The sequence below is a fragment of the Stylophora pistillata genome, chromosome 4, assembly GCF_964205215.1.
Source record: "Stylophora pistillata chromosome 4, jaStyPist1.2, whole genome shotgun sequence".
Taxonomy (NCBI): domain Eukaryota; kingdom Metazoa; phylum Cnidaria; class Anthozoa; order Scleractinia; family Pocilloporidae; genus Stylophora; species Stylophora pistillata.
Window position 1 is genome coordinate 40,175,671 of NC_142522.1, and position 23,136 is coordinate 40,198,806.

General features: G+C 37.6%; 2 protein-coding genes and 1 long non-coding RNA gene across 9 annotated transcripts; 1 reads left to right on the forward strand and 2 right to left on the reverse strand.

Moving 5' to 3' along the window:
- Positions 1 to 217: 217 nt before the first annotated feature.
- On the reverse strand, positions 218 to 10,447 carry LOC111330047 (uncharacterized). 4 transcript variants are annotated; one of them, XM_088757720.1, is made up of 3 exons: positions 10,331 to 10,447; positions 2,875 to 3,075; positions 218 to 1,448 (listed from the first exon to the last, which is right to left on the reverse strand). In XM_088757720.1, the coding sequence occupies exons 1-3, from the start codon at positions 10,335 to 10,337 to the stop codon at positions 637 to 639; spliced, it is 1,020 nt and encodes a 339-aa protein (XP_088613846.1). In that variant the 5' UTR covers positions 10,338 to 10,447; the 3' UTR covers positions 218 to 636. The 4 variants fall into 4 exon arrangements, with proteins under 4 accessions (XP_088613846.1, XP_022790572.2, XP_022790574.2 ...); XM_022934837.2 differs by lacking the exon at positions 10,331 to 10,447 and adding an exon at positions 9,290 to 10,086; XM_022934839.2 differs by lacking the exon at positions 10,331 to 10,447 and adding an exon at positions 8,101 to 8,511.
- Positions 6,815 to 9,132, forward strand: LOC148733723 (uncharacterized). 2 transcript variants are annotated; one of them, XR_016000269.1, is made up of 2 exons: positions 6,815 to 7,318; positions 7,430 to 9,132. It is a non-coding gene; the product is annotated as an uncharacterized LOC148733723 (long non-coding RNA). The 2 variants fall into 2 exon arrangements; XR_016000268.1 differs by having other exon boundaries at positions 8,511 to 9,132.
- A 2,398-nt stretch (positions 10,448 to 12,845) lies between the features above and the next one.
- Positions 12,846 to 19,903, reverse strand: LOC111330066 (uncharacterized). Of its 3 annotated transcripts, none has more exons than XM_022934859.2 (3): positions 19,708 to 19,903; positions 14,574 to 14,981; positions 12,846 to 13,237 (listed from the first exon to the last, which is right to left on the reverse strand). In XM_022934859.2, exons 2-3 carry the CDS (start codon positions 14,960 to 14,962, stop codon positions 13,192 to 13,194), a joined length of 435 nt encoding a protein of 144 aa, XP_022790594.1. In that variant the 5' UTR covers positions 14,963 to 14,981; positions 19,708 to 19,903; the 3' UTR covers positions 12,846 to 13,191. The 3 variants fall into 3 exon arrangements, with proteins under 3 accessions (XP_022790594.1, XP_088613847.1, XP_088613848.1); XM_088757721.1 differs by lacking the exon at positions 19,708 to 19,903 and adding an exon at positions 18,131 to 18,271; XM_088757722.1 differs by lacking the exon at positions 19,708 to 19,903 and adding an exon at positions 15,558 to 15,747.
- Between the last annotated feature and the right edge of the window lie 3,233 nt (positions 19,904 to 23,136).

Below are 23,136 nucleotides of genomic sequence, written 5' to 3' on the forward strand. Positions count from 1 at the left end.
TCATTTATAGACGCGTCGAGAACAGTTGCTAGAAGTGCGTTTGACATGTACTTTTAGAATTTTTTTCCCTTTTTTCCACACCGACTAAAAGTTAAACACGAGCAATTTTAACAGCCTCGTTTATTTATTATAAATTAATGACCGATTGAACAGCGACAAATACAATAAATGGGATTTAACAATAGTAAATAGCGAATCGAAAAAGGATAGTCACAGCAGAATTTAAAACACATTTTATTAAAAGGTTGATGTATATATATCCTTAATCAATGCATTTAACATGTGTTGTTTCTCTTTTTTATATGTACAGACGTTTTGGCATACGGTTAACAACTTTTCAAAAACAAGAAATACGATTTTATTTAGAAAGAGCTTAGCTTTTTATAATTAACAAACGATTGATTTTGATCTCTTCTACAGCTTTTTACGTACAAATCTCTTCTGTTTTCTCAGTTGCCACAAATTTATTGTGACAAGTGTCCCAGAATTTAGGTCATATCATAAACTCTACTCGTTTGATTTTATTTCAACATCATTATTTGAAAAAAAAAAAAAAAAAAAGCATTAGATCACGCCTTGGTTTGGCATGTTTAGTTTAACAAATTATCAAAGTAGAAAATATCACTGAGAAATATTCTAAGAATCTTTCATCGTCAGTGGGTCCATTTCATGGGTGTAAGCATGACGTCTTAGATCGACTTTACGGTAGAACGCTCGATCACAAACGCGACAAGCAAACGGTTTGAAACCGGAGTGTTTGCGACTGTGTGTGATAAGATTTGAAGACTGGCTGAACGCCTTGCCACACTGCAGACACTTATGAGGCTTTTCTCCTGTATGAATGTATGTATGTTTCTTCATGTCAGACTTTTGATGGAATCTCTTCCCGCAGTAGTCGCAAGGAAAGGGTCTTGTGTCTGAGTGAATCAACATGTGTGTTGAGAGGGTAGATGAGCGCTTAAAAGTTTTGTTGCATTGTTTACACTCGAACGATCTTTCGTTCGTATGGATGTTCTTATGCTGTTCTAAGCTGACTGAGTGGCCAAACGTTTTCCCGCACACGTCGCAAGCGAACGGGCGCTGTCCAGAATGCGAACGCCGCACGTGTACTTCCAAACCGTGCGGCGTGCTGAAAACCTTCTTACAGTTGAGGCAATCGAACGTTTGTCCGTTGTAGGTCTGTTCCGGTTTCTTCTTCTCGCTTACATTCGACGGGGCAGTTCCGCGCAAAGTTTGTTTAAATGCGTTTTCTGTTCCATTTCCGACACGCACGAACGGATTTGTGAAAGGAGTTGCAAGGAATGTCGATTGCCAATAAGGAAAAGGTAATCTACGGTCACCCAAGAATGGCTGAGGCGGGAAACGTACAAAAGGAGACAAACCGAGGAATGGATTAAACGCATCGGGTGTAAATGGGCTTGAAAAGCGAGCAAGATAAGGTCTGCCACCTATGAGATAACAAAAAGAAACATTGTGTTAACTTTATGAATTCTGTAGCTCTATCACACGAACCTCGCAAAATAATAGTAAAAAAACTTGAATTCAAGATTTGTGCTTTACGACGGATTAATTACACAGTAAAGCGATAAATTTTCGTGATTTATGACCAGGTTCGAACAAACAAAAACACTAAAAGTGCTTTCGGAAGGGCTATTCAAATACAAAGATCTCATGCATGTTTAAAAATCCGAAAAGAGACGGGCAATCTGCGCGCTTAATAAGTTTTCCCTTTATAGTGTTTGCATAGAACATTTGAATGTAAAATTCGTTTAGAGAGGCCTATTGTTATTACCTTTTCACTAGAGTCCGGGTCAATTCGGAAAAGCTGAGTGATGATTCACTAAAATTAAAACCCTTTATAGATACCGATTCATTTTACACTCTAAAAGGATGTTTTTAGCCCTGATTGAGGAAGAAACAAACCATCCAAATTGTAACAATGGCTGAAAGGGAGTGTAAAAGAAATGACTTTGTGTGATATTTTCTCTAAATGAGAGGCGTAATTAAGCTTCTGTGTCGATTAATCTGAACGAAAAAATATAAAAAGCAAAACGAATTCACTTCCATTTCCTCTGGTTTGTTCTCAGCTTCATTTTCCGTTCTGACCGGGCTTAAGCCACTCTGTTCCAATTTAATTTACGAAAACAATTCTATAGGTGGCACTGGTTTCATATGCTGTTTTTAATAAACTCAACACTAGGTCCAAGTATACACACTGTTCTAACAATTAAACTCCAGCGAGTTAAACATACAGTCTTTGTGGTATTGTTAGGGTTTTTCTCCGGGTTAATTAATCTTTATTTACTTGTCAATGTCTTGTGGCTCTATGATATACGGCAACCCAATACAAATAATATTTCCATCTTGCAGACTTGCACGCGATTGGTAATCAAATAAAAAGTGTTCCGCTCGACTTTACACCATTTACAGCGGTTTGTTTGCAGATTTTAAATCTTGTCTATGATAGAGCCGTGAAAAAAGCGCGCTATTTACACGCAAAGTCTATATGCAAGCGGGATCATTTCCTGTGTGCCTTATTACAGCAATTCACGAGTTCTGATTTCCTAAATTAAAACTAGAACTACCTGAGTCAAGAATTCTCATATGTAAATTTCGACAAAGGCGCGTTCCGATTTTATAACCCTCATTCGCACAGTAATTTTTCTATTGAGAAGTTTACCAACATTCCAACTTGGAATAGAGAGACAGAGAAAAATATTCTAATATCATCAATGCGATAAGAGTTTTACTAATGTGACGCAAATATTCTTGCTCTGATTTTAAGAGCTCTCGTTTGCTCAAGGAGAAATGGGCTTTTAAGACGCTCGCTTAACAACCCAAACTGATACGCAACAAGTCAAAAATTGTAATTACCATTTGCAGAAAGTACATTCGGTTCCATTAGTCCCATATTTGGTCTGATTGGAACCGAGGGTCTCCACTGTGTAGGACTTGTCTCCTTTTTCGAAGGCTTATCGGGCGCGAATAAGTTAACAATATCAAAAGGTCTATTTGATGGGGCACTTTTCGTCTGTTTCTCCTCAGATTCATCTCGTACCATTTCAGTCGTTTGTCCTTAAAGAGAAAGAACGGAAAACTTGACAGTTAACTAGTGCGTATTTAAATCATCATGCACTCAAGATGGAAAATAAAGTCTGAATATTCAAATCCATTAAAATCTGACCGCATTTAGTTTTCACAGAACACTGCGCTTTTGTGAACGATCACGTATATGATAAATCCCCAATTTATCAATAATGATTTCACACAAATAAAGAACAAAAATCCTACAATCGGGTACACGATTTTGTCCCTTAAAAATTCCTCAGAAAATTTTTTGTTGACCTCCACTCAGCTATGCGCCAAAAATTAGCTCAAAAACTTTTACATAGAGCAACCAGTTGGACATCTGAAGTACCGAATGTATATCTCGAAAAATGCGATGGACGGAAAAATAAATCATGGCCATTAAAACCTTTCTTTAAAAGAGCAACTCTATTTCTTACACCTTACCAGATTCGCTTTTCATATCAGTGTCTGGGATTTCTTGTGAGTCCGTGCAAGCTGTTATCGCTACCCGCTTTTTGACTAAGAATGACTTAGGCATCTTTTGATCTCGTTCGGAAGAGTCCGCGACTCTAGAAATCTGTGAGCTGTCTCGAGTGCAAAAGCGACTTGAAGCGGTCGTTTTACAATAAAGGCATTTTTGGATGTCATGCCTTTTTAAACTAGTCAGAACAAAACCTATCACAGCGGTAGCAGATGCAGCAGGTGAACACCATAGCAACAACGTTTTGGCGCGCACGCGCGAATAGCGATAGTTTGATTGGCTGACGGAACTGACGGCCATCGCCCCCTTTGTCAGATTTTTGGCTCCTTTGGTGGTGCCAAGCTCAGAATAGAGTTCGTCATTAGCGGTTTGATAGAACAATTTCAATTGTTCTTTGTCTACTTCGTCGGATTTTCCGCGTTCTTAACTAGCCATGATGAGAGGGAGGTCATTAAGGAAAAAGCCAGTCAAAACACAACTTCAGTACAAACGATACAGAAAACCACACTTTTTCTGATAACATTGCACCCGATGTTGTTATATCGAGCCAGTTTTTTGAACACGTTGGGTATAAAATGCTCTTATCAGCCCGTTTCCGTACGAGCTGGGAAAGTAAAAGAAATCTTGGAGTTTATTTCTGTTTTTCATAAATTATTTATATGATAAATTTAGTTTTTGATGTGTGTTTATCCATGAATGTTGCACGTGCTATAGTCATTGCGTCCCACAATAAAGGGTGTTTGGACCCGTCAAACGAAGTGATCTCACTTGAAAACACCGCTTTAATCTGCGGGGGAGAACGATGACGCGCTAATTATCACGAACGTGAGAGAAAGTTCATTATTCTTCTACCAGCCTTCAACAGGTGCAAGCAGGTCATCTCTACAGAAATTTAATCGAATTAATTCGCATGATGAATGTGTGTTGCGAAATCAAACTCATGTTCAGCAAAGCTTGCTCTGAATTCACCGCTAAGTTGTGTAAAGTGACTATTAAATTCAGAAACGTTTGCTTGCCCTATAATCCCGACAGGATGCGATTTGTTTGCAATCATTTTTGCTGTCGCGTGCTAATGAACACTGCGATATCATCGATCAGTTATGGAGGAAGTGTGAATTCTGTGTCCCTTATGATTTTCTACTGTAGTGATGTGCCAACCGATCAAAACAAGCCAATGAAAACAAATTGAGCTCTTTCTTTCTATCGTTCCCAGCTAAATTCAAGAAATCCCGTTCAAGGAATTTAATGACGAATGTAGAATTAGAGTAGCCTATTCATAAGAACTTGCGAATTGAAGGGCTTGATGTGACAAGAGACTGATTCGTAATTGATTTCAGATTTAGCGGACGAGGCATTTTAACTACATCCATTAGTAAGCCCTGCAAATCTGCGTCATATTGTCTCTTCGTTTTGATTTGCTTCCTGTCCAAGCGAAACGAAAATACTATATTATTAAATGAAAAAAAAAATGTTTAAGTGGTGCGCTGCAAATCCAACCTTCACAGCATGGGAAATCGCCACCCGGTCTTTCATTCTTTTTTCCTCACGATAATTCACTCCGAAGAGTTTAAATTATCGTCGGAAGTGAATCTTTCGGGATTTTTAATCAGTTCGTTTCGACTAAGCTGTACGTCCTTTTAATCTTAGTCACCGGCAATTAAGAGGAGGCTGCATCAGTACTGGCTCAGACATAAATTCAGGAAACTTTAATGGGCGCGCGTCCGTGTTGACTATTTCTTTGACAACTTTATTGTCAACGGTGCTGTTAAACAACTGTTTCTTTCTTTTTTTCTCGAGCAATTGTGGGTTTCTTTCGTATTATTATCGCGAACCCCTCAGGGGAAATTAACTCCGAATGAGTAAAACCGGTTATTGTCCTAAAATGGGTCCTGCAGCGCAGCCATTCTCCAGCTACCCACGAATGATGAATTAATATTTGACTAATAAGCAGAATTATGATGGGTCAAACAATTTCTTTGCTAAAAGCACTTAAGCTACTTAACAAGACTAGAAACCAAACAAGATGCCTTCTAGATTAAATAATCGCGTCCCAGCTCTAGAGATTTTTTCTCCCGAAAGAAATTGGGACAAAATTTCGACGCCGAAATACTAATGTATACAAATCGATGTTTTGTGTGGCGAGATAAGACCCTTTTTACGCACCTTCAAGCATTTTAATGCAAATCACACCGATTAGTAGGCAACGGGAAAAAATTTCGTTTTTTCAGCGATATAAAACCCTAATATTTCGAGTTATTTAAAGACTGTAACGTTTGATATGTATTTTCATTTGTTGTTTTTTTGTCTTTGAAATTGGAAATAATATCGTCAAAGAGAACGAAGGAGATGACTTTGAAAACAGCCAAAAACATTGCGAACGATACGGTGAAAGATCTTTAATAAAACACACGTATCATACAAGGACAAAAATTTAAGTGTAAGTTTTGACGCTTAACTTGTGAATCTCTCTGTCTTTCAACATTATTATTATTATTATTATTACTTTTAAGATATCAACCTCGAAGCGGGTTATAAAAGTTAGTTTGAATTATCATGAGGGTATTTAATATTAAAATGCTAACTGAATCTAAGACGGATTGCTCCCTTCAAGTCTATAATTCCATACGACGTGACAGTCTCAATGAAAATAACTTCCAGTCGTTTTTATTTTTCTGATAGGAAGCCTTTCCCATTTAAATTCTACGCTTCATTGTAATTCGATATTGCAAAGAAACATTGTTTTTCTGGAGTAAGCCTAAACGGTTTTAATTCAGCTTCGCGTGCGTACATCCTTGGGGATAATTTATATCAACAATGGTCTCTATAAATCCTCTGGCTGCAGGCACCTTCGTTTTATTTTTGTTTCGGATAAATGGCGGAGAGGTTTATCTTTTATCTCTTTATCTTAATAACCGTTCGCGTTGCCCTAAACACAGGCATAATTAACAGTTTTTGTGAAATTTCTTGTTCGACAATGTGGCTAGCAGCTGCCAGATTGTGAGTGATCCCCTTTCAGTCGATAAGAAATTCAAAGCATCCTTGAATCGGCTGCTTTACAAATATGAATATTTTTTTCTTCTTTTCTTTGACAGCTCTTAATCTTCTTTGAACGTTTTGCTATATTGCAACCACAAAAACCAACAACCACAGATGGAAATTCTTGACGGGGTTACCATGCAAACTTAGCGAGGATCTATCCATTAAAGTTTAAGTTCGATACGAGAATTTTCACTTGCTCGATCGGCTTTCAAAGTAAGCGGAAAATTCACATTTTATTCCATGACTTTTTAATTACGCACATTTTCCATTTGTAACGTGGACAAATAAACGAATGGAAATACACTTTTCACAACTTGCTTAACAAAACGAAACATCGAAAATATCTCTAAGAATCCTTCTCTATCATGCTGAAAACTAAACTTACGGTAGATGGTGTCAAAATGCTGATGAAAACATTACTGTTATTACAAAAGTAGAGCAGCATTAATTATTTGACAAAACAATCAGCGTACGTACGGCTTGTTGGCATGTTAAAATAAGCTTGTAAAATTATTACAGGGGCTCCCATGATAAAGCGAAATATGAACTACCACTGATCATCAAACAAAGGTTTGTTGAGACAACAAGTTTTCCTTAATGAACTTCGAGTTATTAGCGTGGCTTTAACTTTCCAAAAGTATTTTACTTTGCCTCGCCGCTTCCAACTGTTTCGACAAGCAAGACGAACAAAGCTACATATAAACTAAGATATAACGCACGGTGTTTAAGGTAAGTTTTTGCCTTTGTGGATCGACATTATAATGTTTTAGAAGCTCTTGATAGAGAAGCAACTTCATGCATCCATATGTTTCCTGAAACGTACTCCCTCATCAATTTCAGCTAATACACGCTTCCAACAAAGACAATGCCTAATCCGTGGTTACATATGAAAGAAAATACCTCTCCTCTACCAATACCGTGTAAATAGAAGCTATGGATGTCTTTTGGATTCACTCAATGAGCTTTGCTTGCGAGCAAAAGGATTTTTTGGCAGTTTTGAGCGGTTAAAGAGACTGGAGTTGCATTTTGCCGCACTAAGAAAAGAAATTCTAAAATTTTACTGACATCGAAAGGGAGCTAGTTCATGCAATGGTGCATGAACTTTACTGTTTAATTGATTACAGAAGCTTCGTAAAATATTACAAAAGGTTCTTGCACTCCCAAGCGTCTGCCAAACTCTACATTTTGTCTAACCAAATACAAAAAAAAAAAACAGGAGAAAAATTAGTTCGATGCTTTCTATCACTTGTTTCAGTAATAATTGAAAACAAATACATTCAGCTCATTTCCCATTTATGAATTTTAAAGATACGGCTAATTTCGGTTTTGTCATGTAAAAGTTTAAGGTACAAAAGAGACTGACTCGAAGAAATGAAATTAGCAGATTCGTGATGCCATTCAAAGACTGTTTAATTTTCCTGAGAAAGGTTTCATAAAGTCAGCTGCATGCTTCATTTATCAATCAAGGAATGGCTGAGTTAACGCTAAGAATAGCGTCGTTAAAAACTTACTTTCTATCCTCTACGAAAAAGCTGGTCTCCACACTGAAACATCTGTGTATCAGATGAGAACTTGTATGCTTGAGGCGTCTCACAAATACATTGAAAAAAAAAAAAATTTGAAAACTGCAAGCAGGAGATTTCCAATATTGATGCGGAAAACTCCACAAGTTGGAAAAAGACTAAAAATATTCTTTTTTAAATTACCGTAATACAGAATGCGACAGAAAATGAGGAATGGTCTCGTTTATTCAAAGAAATATCACGATAAAAATCATGAGAAAGTAAGATACCAAAAAAAATAATGAAATAAAAAAATGCAAGGAAACCATTTCGCAAACTGATAGCGAAGTGCAAAAAATGACATCCACTCATTTGAGCACGCACAACAGTGCACGAACAAAATTCTTTTTTTTTTTCAGAAAATCAAATACACTATTGCAGGAAACTGTCTGGTTATGACTAAACGGAAAATTTGGCTGGAGGAAGTCGGTCAGATCAGGAAGTTGATAGTGGTTGAATATTTACGATTCGCGCTTCACTAACGACCTATTGAAAGGCCAAAGGACTTTCCGAGGAGTTAAAATACCAAAACCGAGGTCCACGGTGTGACTATATTAGGATGGAAAAACTTTCTTCTGTCCACGCCTTCAAGGCGCCATATTTTTCAGCTAATCTACTAATATCAACTGGCGCCCTGAATATCTTGCCGTTTAGTTAATGTGCTTTTAACAGAGACCGTCGGGTTAAGCGATTAACACTTGACATATACGCACTCTTTCTTTTTCAATCTATTCGTAAGAGAGAATAGGATCTAATGGCAGTCTTTTTCAGTAAATAATCTTGATCGGTCAAAATTTCACAACGTGTAACTACAGGGGTTCAATACTGAATTGAATAAATTTCTCTGAGCGGACGTTTTGCGCACTAGGCGAAAACGAATTTCCACATTATTAAGAAATATATATCTTGATAACAACATATGTAAATATGTGACAATTTGAGATAACTTTTACAAATAAAATACGACTTAAAGAAGGTTGAGTTGTTCGTAGTTTTCTCTGCTCTATAGTTTTAAGTTTGACGCTTAAAACAATCTACACATCGATATAAGCGTTTCCGTTACATGTGTCATCCTCCAAAATAAGAAACTCGCAATATAATTCAGGTTTTGTGCAACAGAAATCACTACTTCACTTACTTTTCACTCGGTCTGCATGTGTCGAGTGAGATCCTCTGCACTCAGCTGACTCGCATAAACAGCTTCCTCTTAATCGAAGTCTAAAACTCACTTTAGCTACCATAAAAAGGTAACATGGGTGATGTAACGAAAGCGCCGGTCAGGCTTTGGAAGAAGACCGAATGAATCGATGCTGATTCAACAATAACTACAGACATTCATCACTCGTGCTACGGAGATGGCACTAATGATTGAGGCGGTGATGAAGGCGTGCATTTAATGTATTTATTTGCATTGCCCAGCGCCAGTCAGCATCGAATCTCAGTTGAACAAATGTGGTGTTTTATTTCATATAGGTGTACACGATCCCGCTGTCATTTACGAGGTATGGTCTGTGGTTAAACTCTGGTCAACGATAACATTGTAGTTGTAACGATTTGTTTTCTGCGCAGAGAACTCTTGCAGTCCTTCAAATGATCTCCGTAAAGACCAGGTGCTTTGAAAACATTAACGAAATAGCAGAATGCAGCGTCAAAATGAAAAATAAAATGGTCAAGATGAACGCCGTTTACATTCTACAACCAGTGTGGAAAGTACTAAAATAGATTGAACAACATTCCAAAAAATAATGAAAAAAAAGGAAAACATACAGACAGAAATAGTTACAAAACAAGTTTGAAAACATCATTATTTATGCAAAACCCTGTGTGACAATATATTAGCACGAGTGAAAGAAGTCGATTTTGCATTTTTGAAAAGTTTTGTAAGTGATATGTGCCCGCATTCACGGAAAAGGATGAATATGATTTGAAATCAAAACCGCAAACGAATCAAAACTTTATTGTACCAAAAGTAGGAGTCTTTAAAATAAAGTTTTGAAGTTGTTCATCATTCCTGAAGTATACATAACTTATTACAAAGATTAAGAAAAATCAAAAACCACAAACTAGTTCGCATGTGAAAAAAAAAAACAATAAATTATATTCGCTCGTTCGACTGTGCAAGAGTGGTGCATTTTAATGCGATTTTCTAGAGCTCATCTAATGCACTTATTGGACTCACCCTTCATTTATTGTGAAGTCGATATCATCCACTTTGCGTCACGTCAAAGCAGACCCGTACTTTGATTTGCGTGCGTGCCGCTCTGAAAGTAGTTTTAGATTTCCATAAATAAATTAATGGGTAAAAGTGGGCTGTCACCTAATCCTTGTAACACAGTTAAGCACTATGTCCACACAAAAGAAGGCATTAAGGTGTTTTCAGCTCGCACAAGATCTTGACAAATGTTCTCGTTAATAACTGAAGTCGGGCGGATATCAGAAGTGGAGGAAAATCACATATTGAATGCACTGAGTGCTGCATTAGGCTGAGAAATACACAGAGAAATAAAAACCACTATATTTCAATTCTCGGCTACGATTAATTAAGAGTAATTTACACATTTTTCAACCTATTTCTTGCAATGATTTTAATTTTGCCGATTTCAAAGCAGATGCCAGGGCTATTTCGATAACAAATAACAATAATAATAAAAAGGAGTTTTGATACCTTTCAGTTGACGGTAATCCAAAACTTTCAACAAAGTGAATCCATTCAAAAACGAAAACTCTTTAAGCAAATTGGGGCTTTAGCAGGAGTTTTTCTTTTCGCGTTTCAATGCCCTTTGATTTTCTGCCATAAGTTAAACAAGCAAAGATACCTCAGGCTTTTTGCAATCTAATGTTGTTTAGTTTCCGTCTTCGTAATTAAGTAATACTTCTTCGTAGGTAGTCATTTCTTTAAACAGATGCGGACGGTGAGTGAACAATAACTTGAAAATTGAAAGCTATTCACCGAAATATATGCGGATTGCTAAAAGTGCCGGAAAATTAGATCCTAGAAAGGAAAACCCTTTATATACAAGCTAATTGTGTTCACACCGCTCAAAAAACAGTGTTAGTCAGCGTGTATTTCTCAAAGTACTCGTCTGGCAGCTGTCAGAGCCGAGCACAAATCTGATCTCCGGGTCATCTCTGATTTAGCGCCCATAGTTTCGACTGTTAAAATAATCCATTAACGTGGAAATTAGATAAACTGATCTGCTCTTATTATGGGTTATGACTAGTTCTGAGTCACTTTATTGAGACACTAAGTTATCTAATTTGTATACATCTGAATTTTCCCGCTTCTAGATTTTTAAATTCAGCATACTTCGACATAGCAATAGTTAAAAAAATAAAACAAAAGATAAAAATGACAGAAACTTTATGGACCCTCTAGATAAATCCTTGAGATTTTGTTTCTACGACGAACAGTTGTGCAGATTGTAATTCTCGTCTCTGCGGGAATCTTCAAACAATTTAAAAGAATTGATTCGGGAAAGGAAATGAAACACTGCTTGGCGACATTCTTTGAAACGGCGGAACTGCACGTGGGTTTCAAACTCTTTGTTCATAGTAAGAGCGACATCTGAATTCTATAATCTCGTTTGTGTCTGGCAAGATTAGCTTGAATTATTATCTCGATTGATTACATTTCATGTAACTGAGCCAGGAAACCAGATTTCCTAAATATTGTTTGTTTGGAAAACTTAAGATTAGTTACAATCGTAGTTTTGAATTTGCGAAAGGATGAAACTCAATCAAATCACATCTTCAAGCCAAATTCAAAGCATAGTATCGAAAATTTTGACAAAAAATCACAAGTAAAACTTATATAAGAGGAACAAATCAAAAGTATAGTGCAAGCATATCGTATAGTGTATTATGCTCTCTAATTTTTTATTTTTGTTTACCCCTGCCGTTAGACAATTTGACTCCGTTGTAAATAATTGAACCGAGATATTTTTATCATTTTAATTAAACTAATTTCTGTCCGCTATACGACAACAAATGCCTTTAACACCTTAAAAATTGAATTGCGCTGATTAGATCCTGCTAAAATTAGTGATTTAAAAATTTTGAGATGACACGCACGCACGCACGCACACACCAGGGTCCAGTTGTAGAAAGGGCGAATAAGGTTATCCAAGGGATAAATCGCTAACCAGTGGATAAGTGATGGCAAAACGTATAGCGTTTTCCACCGGAAAGAAATTTATCTAGTAGAAACCGTTATCCGACCTTCGAAAAACTGGGGCCAGATGGATACCTTTGCGCTAAAACTCGCTGCATTCAATATCCAAGCTCTGGGAGAGTAAGGGGTTAAAAATGAAATTCTCAAAATGTCTGGTAATTTAAGATTCTAGATTTCCAATGAAAAAATAGAGAATACAGTCAACTTGTTTATGTTCCAATAATGAAATGGTGCAAGTCACGTCTTAGGCAAGTTGTAGCCCTTGCGCGCCACAGCTCGTTTTCATCGTAGAAATGGCCCTTATGTTGGCTTGTTTACAGCTTCGATACCTCAATACATTCCAAGTGTGAATGGGTAAAGAGAGAAGATGCATTCAACCCTTACAAGAACTAAGGTCGCAAAACAAAAGGTTGCTGCAGGTTTATTCGCATCATGAACCGAGAAAGCTGACAAAATCCCAGAGAAAGGGTCTCAATATACCACAAACAAATCAGAGCATTCAAAGAATCGGTAAAAATCAAAGTGAAATTAACAAATCTATCTTTATTATATTGAAGTTTCTAAATAAAAAAATATCATTCCATTGAGGATAACCGGATCAATTCTTGACAAACAAAGAGGATCAAAAATTTGAGTGACGAGACAAAAAAAAGTCGATCTCCTCAATCAACAAAGTTAGCTTGGTAGTGAACCTATCCAACAAACCGTTGCCTTAGTCAGTCAGAACGTTCTCCTCTGTGGAAAAGAAGAAATCATTCCCCGACCATAGTACAGATCTCTACCAGAGAAATCGTCTGTGAAATCAAAGCGGTACAAATGAGATAATATGCCTGGAGTCACAAAAGAGTTTTTACAATTAACCGCAGGTTCTAGTCATCTTCGTTTGCCTTCACACTGCGAGCTTCGCCTCCAAACCTAAGAAAAAAAAAAAGAATTAAAATTCTCAGTGAAGTACAACCCTCGTCACATTAAAGTCAGTGGAGACATTTTTCTTGTTAGAGATAGAACTGACCACGACAGAAAGAAGGAACCCTCACTAAGCGACCGATCTACCTACCTAGTAAAGCTATGATCCTCGCGGATGAACCGCTGCAATTACAGAAAATCCAGGCTTCGGTGGGATTCGAACCCGAGCCCTTCGGATAATAGAAAATTTGGTTTTATCAACTGAGTTAATAATGTTAATTGGCCAACGTAAAGATTTTCTAGGGCTGAAGTTTCAACCGTTAGCCCTTCGTCAGCACGAATGATAGTTGAACGAACCTAACATTCGTTGAAGTGAGCCAATTCAATCCAATTTCTGAGATAATTAACTCAAACGACACAACTATATAAAGCTCTGAGAACCGAATCTGTGTGCAATCCGAAGAGACTTGCGAGCAACACTCAAAACAATAAAAAATCTCAGAGGACGGCGTTTCTTTTTTTTTTTTTTATCTTCTTCTGATCAGGTTATGGTCTCTTTCTAAAATTAAGCACATACGCTATCCTTTTTATCTTTTCTTCCGTCCCTCATTTTACAAAATATAAGCCCGAAGAGCCCTCTTAAAAGCAGAAAGAAAACGGCGAATTGACCCACCATAGTATAAGTACAATTCCTTCTCTCTCAAACACACAAAAAGAAATAGTGTAAATGAACAAAAGTTATTTCAATGAACGTATGTCTCTATTGGATATTGATAAAACACTTAACTTTCCATTCGTATCAGGCAACGCATACATCTCAATAGACATTTTGGTGTGTGGTATCCCTGTGTAGTTATACAGGTTGTGCCCTATTTTGACGACCCGCAGGGCGAGTCAAAAATACGGCACAACTCGTAAAAACACTCAGCGATATTACTAAACGTGAAATAGATCAATTATTATCCAACTTCTTTGTTTTAGATGCATTTCGAGAAAAGCGAGGCCAATCGAGAAGCGGTTTGTGACAGGTCTTGCATAAAGCTCGCGTTATAACCATCTTTCCAAAGAACCGAACAGTTTGTTCCCTACTTAATTGGAAAATAAAGCCTGTTATAAACAGTGAACGTTTTTATCAACAGTGAACGTTTGTATTTAACAGAGATCTATCGATGATTAAGCGCGAACACGTTCGGCTTCAAATACCCAATGAGCCTGGCTTCGAAATAATCCTTTGACATCGTCACCTTCGCTGTCAGAGTCATTGTCAGAAGTATAAGAAATTCTTGCCCGCCTGAAACGGGCATTGCCGTAGAAAAATTTCGGCTTCTCGTCCAGTGTTACTTGCCTTTCAAAAGAGAACAGCTTCTGTGGAGCGTTCACAGCAGTATCTACAAGTTGTCTCAGCTGGGAAAGGGCAAAGTAGATTGCGCAAACAAAAACAGATACTCCGCCCGCGATGCAAGCTGGGATGATTAGACAGGCCAACAACACTATGGTTGCCACGATGATGATCCCCCCTTCGCTAACAACCAATAAGAAAATGCCCAGGGAAACGGAGCAAATTGCGAACCCCACATAGATCATCATCGGCAAAAAGCCAATGACAAGAAATGCCGCCAGGAACAGTGTCGTGAAAGGTCTCTCTGTACCAAGTTGGTTGAAGCCCAACAGGTTAATCACCCAATTGAGGGCATCTTTCACTCTGTGCTTAATGCAGCGAATAATCTTTGCCATTTCTGTGTCTTGTAGTTTTCTGTAAAGGGAAATAAAGTAAATGCTAAATGAGATTGGAATGTTCTTTTGGGAGGAACACTAACAAAATCTGAGCAAAGAGAAAACATATCATGCATATCAAAATAAAGGTCGCTTTGACAACTTATGTGGAGAGAAAAACGAAAAAAAAAAAAACAAGAAGCTCTATTGCTGTCATATCTTAACGTTATTTCTCGACAATGACAGTAAAACGAACGTTGGAGTGCACTAGCCAATACGTACTGCAATTAAACGCTAACTAGTAATTCTAAAATGTTTGATATTCTTATCGAGTAGTAAAGAATCATTGTTTCGGTCGTAAAAGTGGTTTCCTCAATTTGTAAATGAAAAATGTAGCATTGTAATTGAAAATTAAAAAATTGCATTAACTTTCAATCTTAAAATAAAAGACACTAACTGAATTAGAGCCATCGTCACAGATATTATGTAATGTAGGAACAAATATGAAATACCGGCACTATCGTCAGGGTCTTAAAAGAAAAGTGCACAAACGTCATACTTTCTCCTGCTTTGTCCGTTGGTGTACTGACGTATTTCGTTTATCTGATATTCATACCTTTTAGTGTTTATAAGATCAGTTGAACGTGACTAAACAAAAATAACGTGATAAGCAAACTGAGAGTACACGCAAATGTACAACTTCTCGGCTTCCTAGGGCCTGTGGCTAGTTTCCACCGCTTTTTCTCATGTAGTTCTTACAAAGGCTTTTGGCACCGCACCAGATCAGATCAACAGATAGGCAATAGGTCTTGAAAAGAGTTCAATTTAGATTCGGTCAAAGTCGAACGGACATGGGAAAAATTGGACAGCCATATGCCTCCACAACGAAATAAAGGAGCTGTACAAATGAAATTACAAGACATCATTCTTATCACAATGCTTGTTTTTATGCAAACGTTCACCTCTTCACTCACTGAAAAAAGCTGAAAAGTATGGCAATTTTCAGTGACGAAGTTCGAATAACTTGAAACTTGCTTTTCTCCGTTTGATACCCGAAATTTTTGGTCTTTGCCACTGAACAGCGCGAGCGTGCCTGTTCGGTTGTTGGAGTTGATGAATCTTTTTTTTTTTTTTTTTTCTGCACTTTACATCCTGAGTAGATATTCAATTCAAGCTAGTTTTTTTGTTTCTTTTTAATATATAAAAGGAACCAAAGCACAATATTGACCCAATAATATGCGACAGAAAAGTCAAAAATGAAAGTATTAGGTCCCAAGAGAAAGACAGAGACCAGAAACACGCCTCTTCTTTGAAATTGAAGTTCTTAACATTAGAGTAAGCTAGAAGCTATCGTTAAACTTTGGCAATATATGCATTAGTTTTACAATAACAAAAAGGTAAGAAAACATAAAACAGATCTCGCCTGTTCAACATATCAAATATTTCTATTGAAGACTGTAAATATGTACTTACTTTGGATACAATGAATATATGAACTTCATTGTACCTGATTTATCATCACGAGTTTATTACGAATCAACTTAACGGCCTGCTCCCAGTTGGCTTGTTAGCTCAATTGGTAGAGCGCTGCACTAGTATCGCAAAGGTCAGTGGTTCGAATCCCGTACAGACCTGATTTTTTTTCAGGTCTGATTTTCGCTATTGCATAAATAGCGCTATCCACTGCGAAGGATCGTGCATCATACGTATGTACTTACTTTATAACTTCCTATCTCTTGTCAGCTGGCAAAAGGTAATCAGTTTTAAATCCCATTCATGTTGCCAATTTTTCGCACAGAACGTGATCTGAACAAAAGTAACGTCAATCAAAAGCCAAACGCACCCTCGAAAACCGCAAAAATGTCCGGCCGCATAGGGCTCGATGCGAGTCTAAACCGCAATTCTTACCAAATGTTATTGGCGTCATACCAATTAAGACTAACAGACCGACAATAGGTAAAGAAAATAGTTATAATCAGTGACGAACATTCATAAGGAAAATTTTTAAGGATACGCCTTCAAAATGAGATAACTCGACTGACCACTCGAGTTGATGACTGACCACTCGACACGCTGGCTGAGTGGTCAGCGTGTCGGACTCGCAATCCGCCGCTCCTGGGTTCGAGTCCCGCCCTGACCACTACCTGAATTTGTTTCACGGTGGCTCCGAGTTCAAATCCTCGGCCATGCTTGTAAATAGCCAACTGGTTTGCCTTCGGCCAGATGGGATTCTTAAGTAATGTTATTTTCAATTTGAATTATTTGTTTCAGCTGTTTGGTGGAAAACCTGTAAACTAGCTTTCAGCTAAGTGTTTCTCCACGTTAAGTAAAGATTATTATTATTATTATTATTATTATTATTATTATTATTATTATTAGTCTTAGCTTAGGAGATGATAATTTAGGCGAGAATTCACGGTTAAAGTTAGCTGTCTCTTTTCCTTTTCAAGGCACTTTGCATCAGTAGGTGATTACTCAGTATTGCAGATATTGTTGTGGTTGGTTACTTTTTCCTTAATTTCTGAACAATGTATTCAATTGACGCCAGTTTATTTAGAGAGAAAAGGAACAAAGCACCGCATCATGAGATAGAAAGTGTCAAAAGATAGACGAAAGAAAGAAAGTGATCAATGCCTCGTGCATGATATTAAAGAACAAAGTCCATGATCCAACTTTTTACTAGAATTAACAGCCATTTCAGAGGGGGCGTGTTTCTGTCTAACTTCATCGCTATAACTTTTTCTTGTCAAGTTCTTTGCCCGTGTTCATTTCACTTTGGACCCCTGTTCCACTTTTCATTTTTTACCTACCATTCAATATACAAATTTGATTCACAGTGACTAAAGGTAACGAAGCGCGATAAAGAGATTTCGACCGTAAAATAATAATAAATAAATATTCTTAACAGAGGCTCTTTTACTTTCTATTCAATATACAAATTTGTTTCACGATGCAAAAAGGAACGAAGCGCAATAAAGAGGTTTCGACTCTAAAATAATAATAATAAATAAATATTCTTATCGCTGACTTTTTAACTTACTATTCGACATACAAATTTGATAATTGGATTCACAATGACAAAAAATGACGAAGCGCAAGAAGAGATTTCCATCTTCCAAAAAAAAAATAAATAGATAACAGATAAATAATCTGATCGCAGGTTTTAAAAAATATACACATACATAATACCTTCTTTTGCTTTATGCGGAGCGCAACTTGGGAACGTATTCGGCTTTACTAAACTGCTTCCAAGGGTATTCAAGGTGAGCAGAGCGTGAAGTGAACACTGAACAGAACTGCAGAAATATCGTCACAAACAGACTTGGCGGACGCGTCAAAAAATTTCAGTCTCATGGGGCTTAACGCTAGTTTCAACCTTCGTACCTCATTAAAATCTAGCCAATTGCTTTGGCACCGCACCAAATCAGATTAATAAATAAACAATAGGTCTAGAAAAAAGTAAATGACGAACAAACACGAGTCAAGGAAAAAGGGCAAGGTACGTCTTAATATTGAATTGACAACTGCGCAAATGACCTTTAGTCTTGCCGCTCACGGGCCGACAATCTGGCGTGCTGTTCATCTTTATCACAATGCTTATTTTCATACAAACTATTTCCAAAATATCACAGACTAAATTTGTGGTGTCAGCTATTGAACTTTCCAATTTTGCATCAATTCATGCTTGCCTACTGGTAACGTTGTCGTTGATTTTATTTCTGTCTGAGTGATATAAATGCTCAATTGACGTTAGTTTTTCAAGTCAATGTCAAAAAGTGAAGTGAAACTGAATGAAAGTATTGATTCGCTTAAAGACAAAATCAGAGATAAAACACCACTGCTCCTTCATGAAATTAAAGAGCTAAGTAAGCAAGTTTGTAAGCAAGCTACTATCATTTGAACAATAAAACTAGAAAGTATGGCAATTTAAGGCAAACTCCCATTTTGCATTACTGTTATAAACATTAGTTTCTCAATGACCAAAAGGTAACGATCAAACTAGACTGAACCGAAGAAAATATCGATCAAACGATTAACCAAACCGGTGAATGAATCACATCAGGTGGTCAATGCTATAGAATTTACCATCAGAATATGCAGACTAGCATAGTTTATAAAATAACTGAAGATACTACGAGCGCCTTAATAGTTCAAAAACCCATTGTTCATTGCATCGGTTAACTCAAAACGAAATAAACTGCACTTCAGTTTCTATCGGTTAACCAGCATAATAACCCAAAACTTGCGGTGGAGGTGATCATTACCGCTCATTCGAGAAGAATCTATCAACCACGAAGTAGCAATATAGATGGTTATCTCGCAAGATCGAAAAAACTGGCTGCAGACAATGGTCATAGAAGACACCTTCTAAGTTCTTTGCATGTTATCATGGCCTGGTTCTGCTTGATTAAAGTAAAGTAAAGCTGAAAATCCTCTTTAATTTCCTTCTAGAAAAATAACTTTAAAAGTTCACAACTGTGAATAAGACATTTCCGTAATTAAGACTTTCCGGCAGAGTCATATTGTAGCCACATCATGTAACGAAATATAAAATCTAGCTGAGCTCATTTCAACGAATTCACTACGTATCTAAACTGACCGCCTACAACATTTCACTAACAAAGACAGTTTCGTTACATAATATCGTCTCTCTCCGGTAGATCTTTCAATTCACAAACTGCATCAAATAAACGAATAAATTTTGACAACTAAAATAAAACATTGATTCCGACTGGATTTCGCAAAAACGAGAGAAACTAACTTACCAGTGAATAAATTGACAGGATTCGTGACGAGTGTCTCCTTGTGGATCCTTTGAAGTAAGAAGAGGTAATTACTTTGTGCTCTGGAATACCCGCATAATATACCAAGCCAAGTGACAGTTAATGAAAGTATCCAGATAAAGAAAAGCACTTTTGATTCGCTTTTCGCAATCTGAATGACCTTGAATAGCCTCCTGGTGTCAGCTGAAACTGATACCGGCAAATAATTTGTAACTGAAAAATAACACAAATTGTGCTACTTCTTTTACTACCAGAAACGAACTTCGACCATTGCACTGGCACGTGCCCCACATCTTCCAAAACGGATCATTATGACAAACATATAACTGTTGTGAATCCTGCGGTGACAAACCATTCCATAACAGGTTGACCGGGGCTCTGTGAGTGAAACCTCACAGGCCGTGCACTGTTACGCGATGATAACTTGCAGTGTCTTTCTTGTCGAGGAATTACACGCACCCTTCAAATTTTCGCAATCCGTCGAACTTTACAAGTCAATGCCACTTAGTTGTTATTCCCAATAAATTACTAAAGTGACCTATATTCCTGATGGATGAGTTGCATAGGAGCTCAGATGGGTAAAATACCAAGATTTGCCACGCACCAGACAAGTACCAGTTGGATGCCATTGCAACTTTTACCTGGACTACATCATTTCCAATATCATACCTTTTTTCTCAATGAATAACATGCAAAACATATGTTATTATAGCAGATGTTGTAGACTTCTGCCATTTGAAGTTAAGAGATCCTTTCGTGTGAAGTTTTAAGCTATGGGTTATACCCTATTGATCTGTTGGCTCAAAGCCCAGGCAAGCGATCTATCGCTTGTAATGGTCAAGGTTTCCGGTTTAGCCATTCCAAGTGTTGAACACTCCGCCCTCTAAATCCTTCCCAAATATGTTGTCTCCATGCACGAAAATTAGAAACGTCCTTGCTGACCTTAATGATGTAAAACTCGTGTTGCCACAATTCGACCATTGAATGCATTTGGCGAGCGACTAGTACTTAATTCGTGAATTCATGAACCAACGGAAAAAAATATATGGCACGAAATGAAAAGGTAAAAAAAAAAAAAAAAAAAAAGAGAGAAGTTTCAATGATAAGAAATGTAAATTCTGCCTTGCTAAGACTAATCAAATCCAAAAGCTGCGCTGAAAACAAGCGAAAGGCTGTTTTCACAATTCGTCACCCATTACTGGGCTCTCGTGATTACTGCTTCACTTGTTGGTTCATCTCATATTTTTAAATGTGTTCCAGCTTCATGAGGCTCCATATTTGTGGTCATATAGTGGTCACAAGTCATCCTCACTCACCCCGTTGCTTCCAAAAATCATTCCCCAATACTTTGGCTAAAAAGTACAAGCCCTGACTTCAAAGTGTCCTTCTGGAACAAAACTAACTAAATAACGCGACAGTGTCCTCTAAATCTCCGCTGAGTCCAACTGGCTTTGATTTTAGGAGTTTTAGCGCACTTGGACAAAAATTACCGTTCTACTAGCAAGTAAGAAGTATGACTGTTAAACGTTAACCAAACCATCGCGTTAAGTTATAATGTTGGTTATAATAATTGGCACGCATGAAGCTTTCCCTTTTGTTCAACATTCTTTCAAAAGGCGCACAGCCCATAACACATAGAGGGAAAAATCACTTTTTGTTTGCGCGTTCCAGCTTCTTCCCTGAGAACTTTTTAAAGAGATGCCGGCACAACGCACAGAATATGGGAGGCGACTGACCAGCGTTCCGGAAAGTGATAAATCAATATTTTGGATTCTTCGCAAAAACACAGCAAATAAAAATTCCAGCTGTCACTGAACATCGATAAAGATCTTCTGAACCTTGTACTTTGGACTCTGAAGAGCTGCAAATCCTCCACATGTGATTCGCACATTGAAACCAGGCAAGAGAAGACGAAACAACATAAAGTGCTAGCTTCACTAGGAGTATGAGAGGAACAGGCTATAGTATTGCAGTAAAAATTTAGACACGTCTCGCTCAATGGACGATTCAGCGGTTGAACGTTTAGTATTGTTCTGAAGAGCCGTCCACTTCGCATACACATTTTACCAAGAAAATGGGCTTTCTGTAATAAAGTAAAGCAGGGCACCGTCTTGACATTCTCCCCATTCATTCCTTTAAGCACTTTTTCATTTATAGTAAAACTAAGCGCAAAACAGCTCGAAGTCAAAATATATTCTGCCTCTCCCTCCTCCTCTTCCCCTAACTCCAAACGACGCAAATTGATTTTACCTTTAATCGTCCGAGTTATTTTATGAATGGGCTCTCTAATTATAGTGCAGCGGCATGAGCGGAATGTCGGCTAGCAACTGCCGTGGCCCACGCTTTAGCGCTCATCAGGGCCAATCAGATTTCAAGGCTTGTTTTAAGTTACCAATCAAGTTTCAGGAAAGTGAAAGGCCAAGAGGCGATCGTCTGGCAAAAAAATGTTTTATTTCTCTTTTCGGTTCCACTTTCTTTACAAACCTTTTTCAGCACTGAATCTACAAAACATTTGCACTGAAAAATAAATTTGCGATTTCAAAGTGGATGCAATAAAGTGGTGATTGAACTGAGTGGAGTGTAATTTTGGTCTGAAATCAATTTGGGATTTCAAATGGGACTCATTCGATTTCGAAATAACGCGTACGATTTCAGACCTAATAATAAGAATGCGAAAATTTCTGCATGGTCATTGGCTGAGAACTCGTCTATTAATCCCCAACAGGGCAGAAAGTTGAAATTAAAGTGACTGACAGGAAAGTCGCAAAAGCACAACAAAATTAAATGGTGGAAAGGTCAGTAGAAAGTTGGACATTTTGATTCAGAGTTATAAAGAGTATGCAAATAAAATAAAAAAAAAGAAAGAAATAAAACAAAACAAAACATTCAACAAAGCACAAAAAATTGGGCGAAGTCTGGAAGTCTTGGGCTTCCAAAAACGGCGGTAACGTAAGCATTGAAAAGTACGAACCTTAAAAAACTATTGAGGAGTTTTATGCAATGATGATTTACTTTATTTTTTTAAAATTAAAGAAATAAATGCCTTTGTAGCCCGCAGTTAGCAAAGCTATTCTAGGCGGGCTACCTAAACAGATCGTAGGCTCTCACACATACACACACACACACACACACACACACACATACACACACACACACACACACACACACACACACACACACACACACACACACACAGACAGACACACGCAACAATTAAATAAATAAATAAATGAGCAAATAAAAATAAAAATATGCAGCAGTTCGAAAGAAATAAAGGGGGCGAGTTCCGAAAGAAACAGGGGTGCGGCGTCGTTGTGAGGGGGGGAGGGGGGGGGGCTGAGGCAAGAAAGACGTTGAAGATTACAGGCCTGGGGCCCGTTTCTCGAAAGTCCCGGTAACTTAACGGGCCCA

What these genes read in the sequence shown, in the direction of transcription:
- LOC111330047 (XM_022934837.2), bottom strand. Translation starts at nt 9,392, where the DNA reads ATGGTAGCTAAAGTGAGTTTTAGACTTCGATTAAGAGGAAGCTGTTTA. An exon ending in ACATGCAGACCGAGTGAAAA is followed by an intron (nt 3,076 to 9,289) that starts GTAAGTGAAGTA and finishes TTTCTCTTTAAG; the next exon opens with GACAAACGACTGAAATGGTA. An exon ending in GAATGTACTTTCTGCAAATG is followed by an intron (nt 1,449 to 2,874) that starts GTAATTACAATT and finishes GTTATCTCATAG; the next exon opens with GTGGCAGACCTTATCTTGCT.
- LOC111330066 (XM_022934859.2), bottom strand. Translation starts at nt 14,962, where the DNA reads ATGGCAAAGATTATTCGCTGCATTAAGCACAGAGTGAAAGATGCCCTC. An exon ending in AAGCTGTTCTCTTTTGAAAG is followed by an intron (nt 13,238 to 14,573) that starts GCAAGTAACACT and finishes TTTTTTTCTTAG; the next exon opens with GTTTGGAGGCGAAGCTCGCA.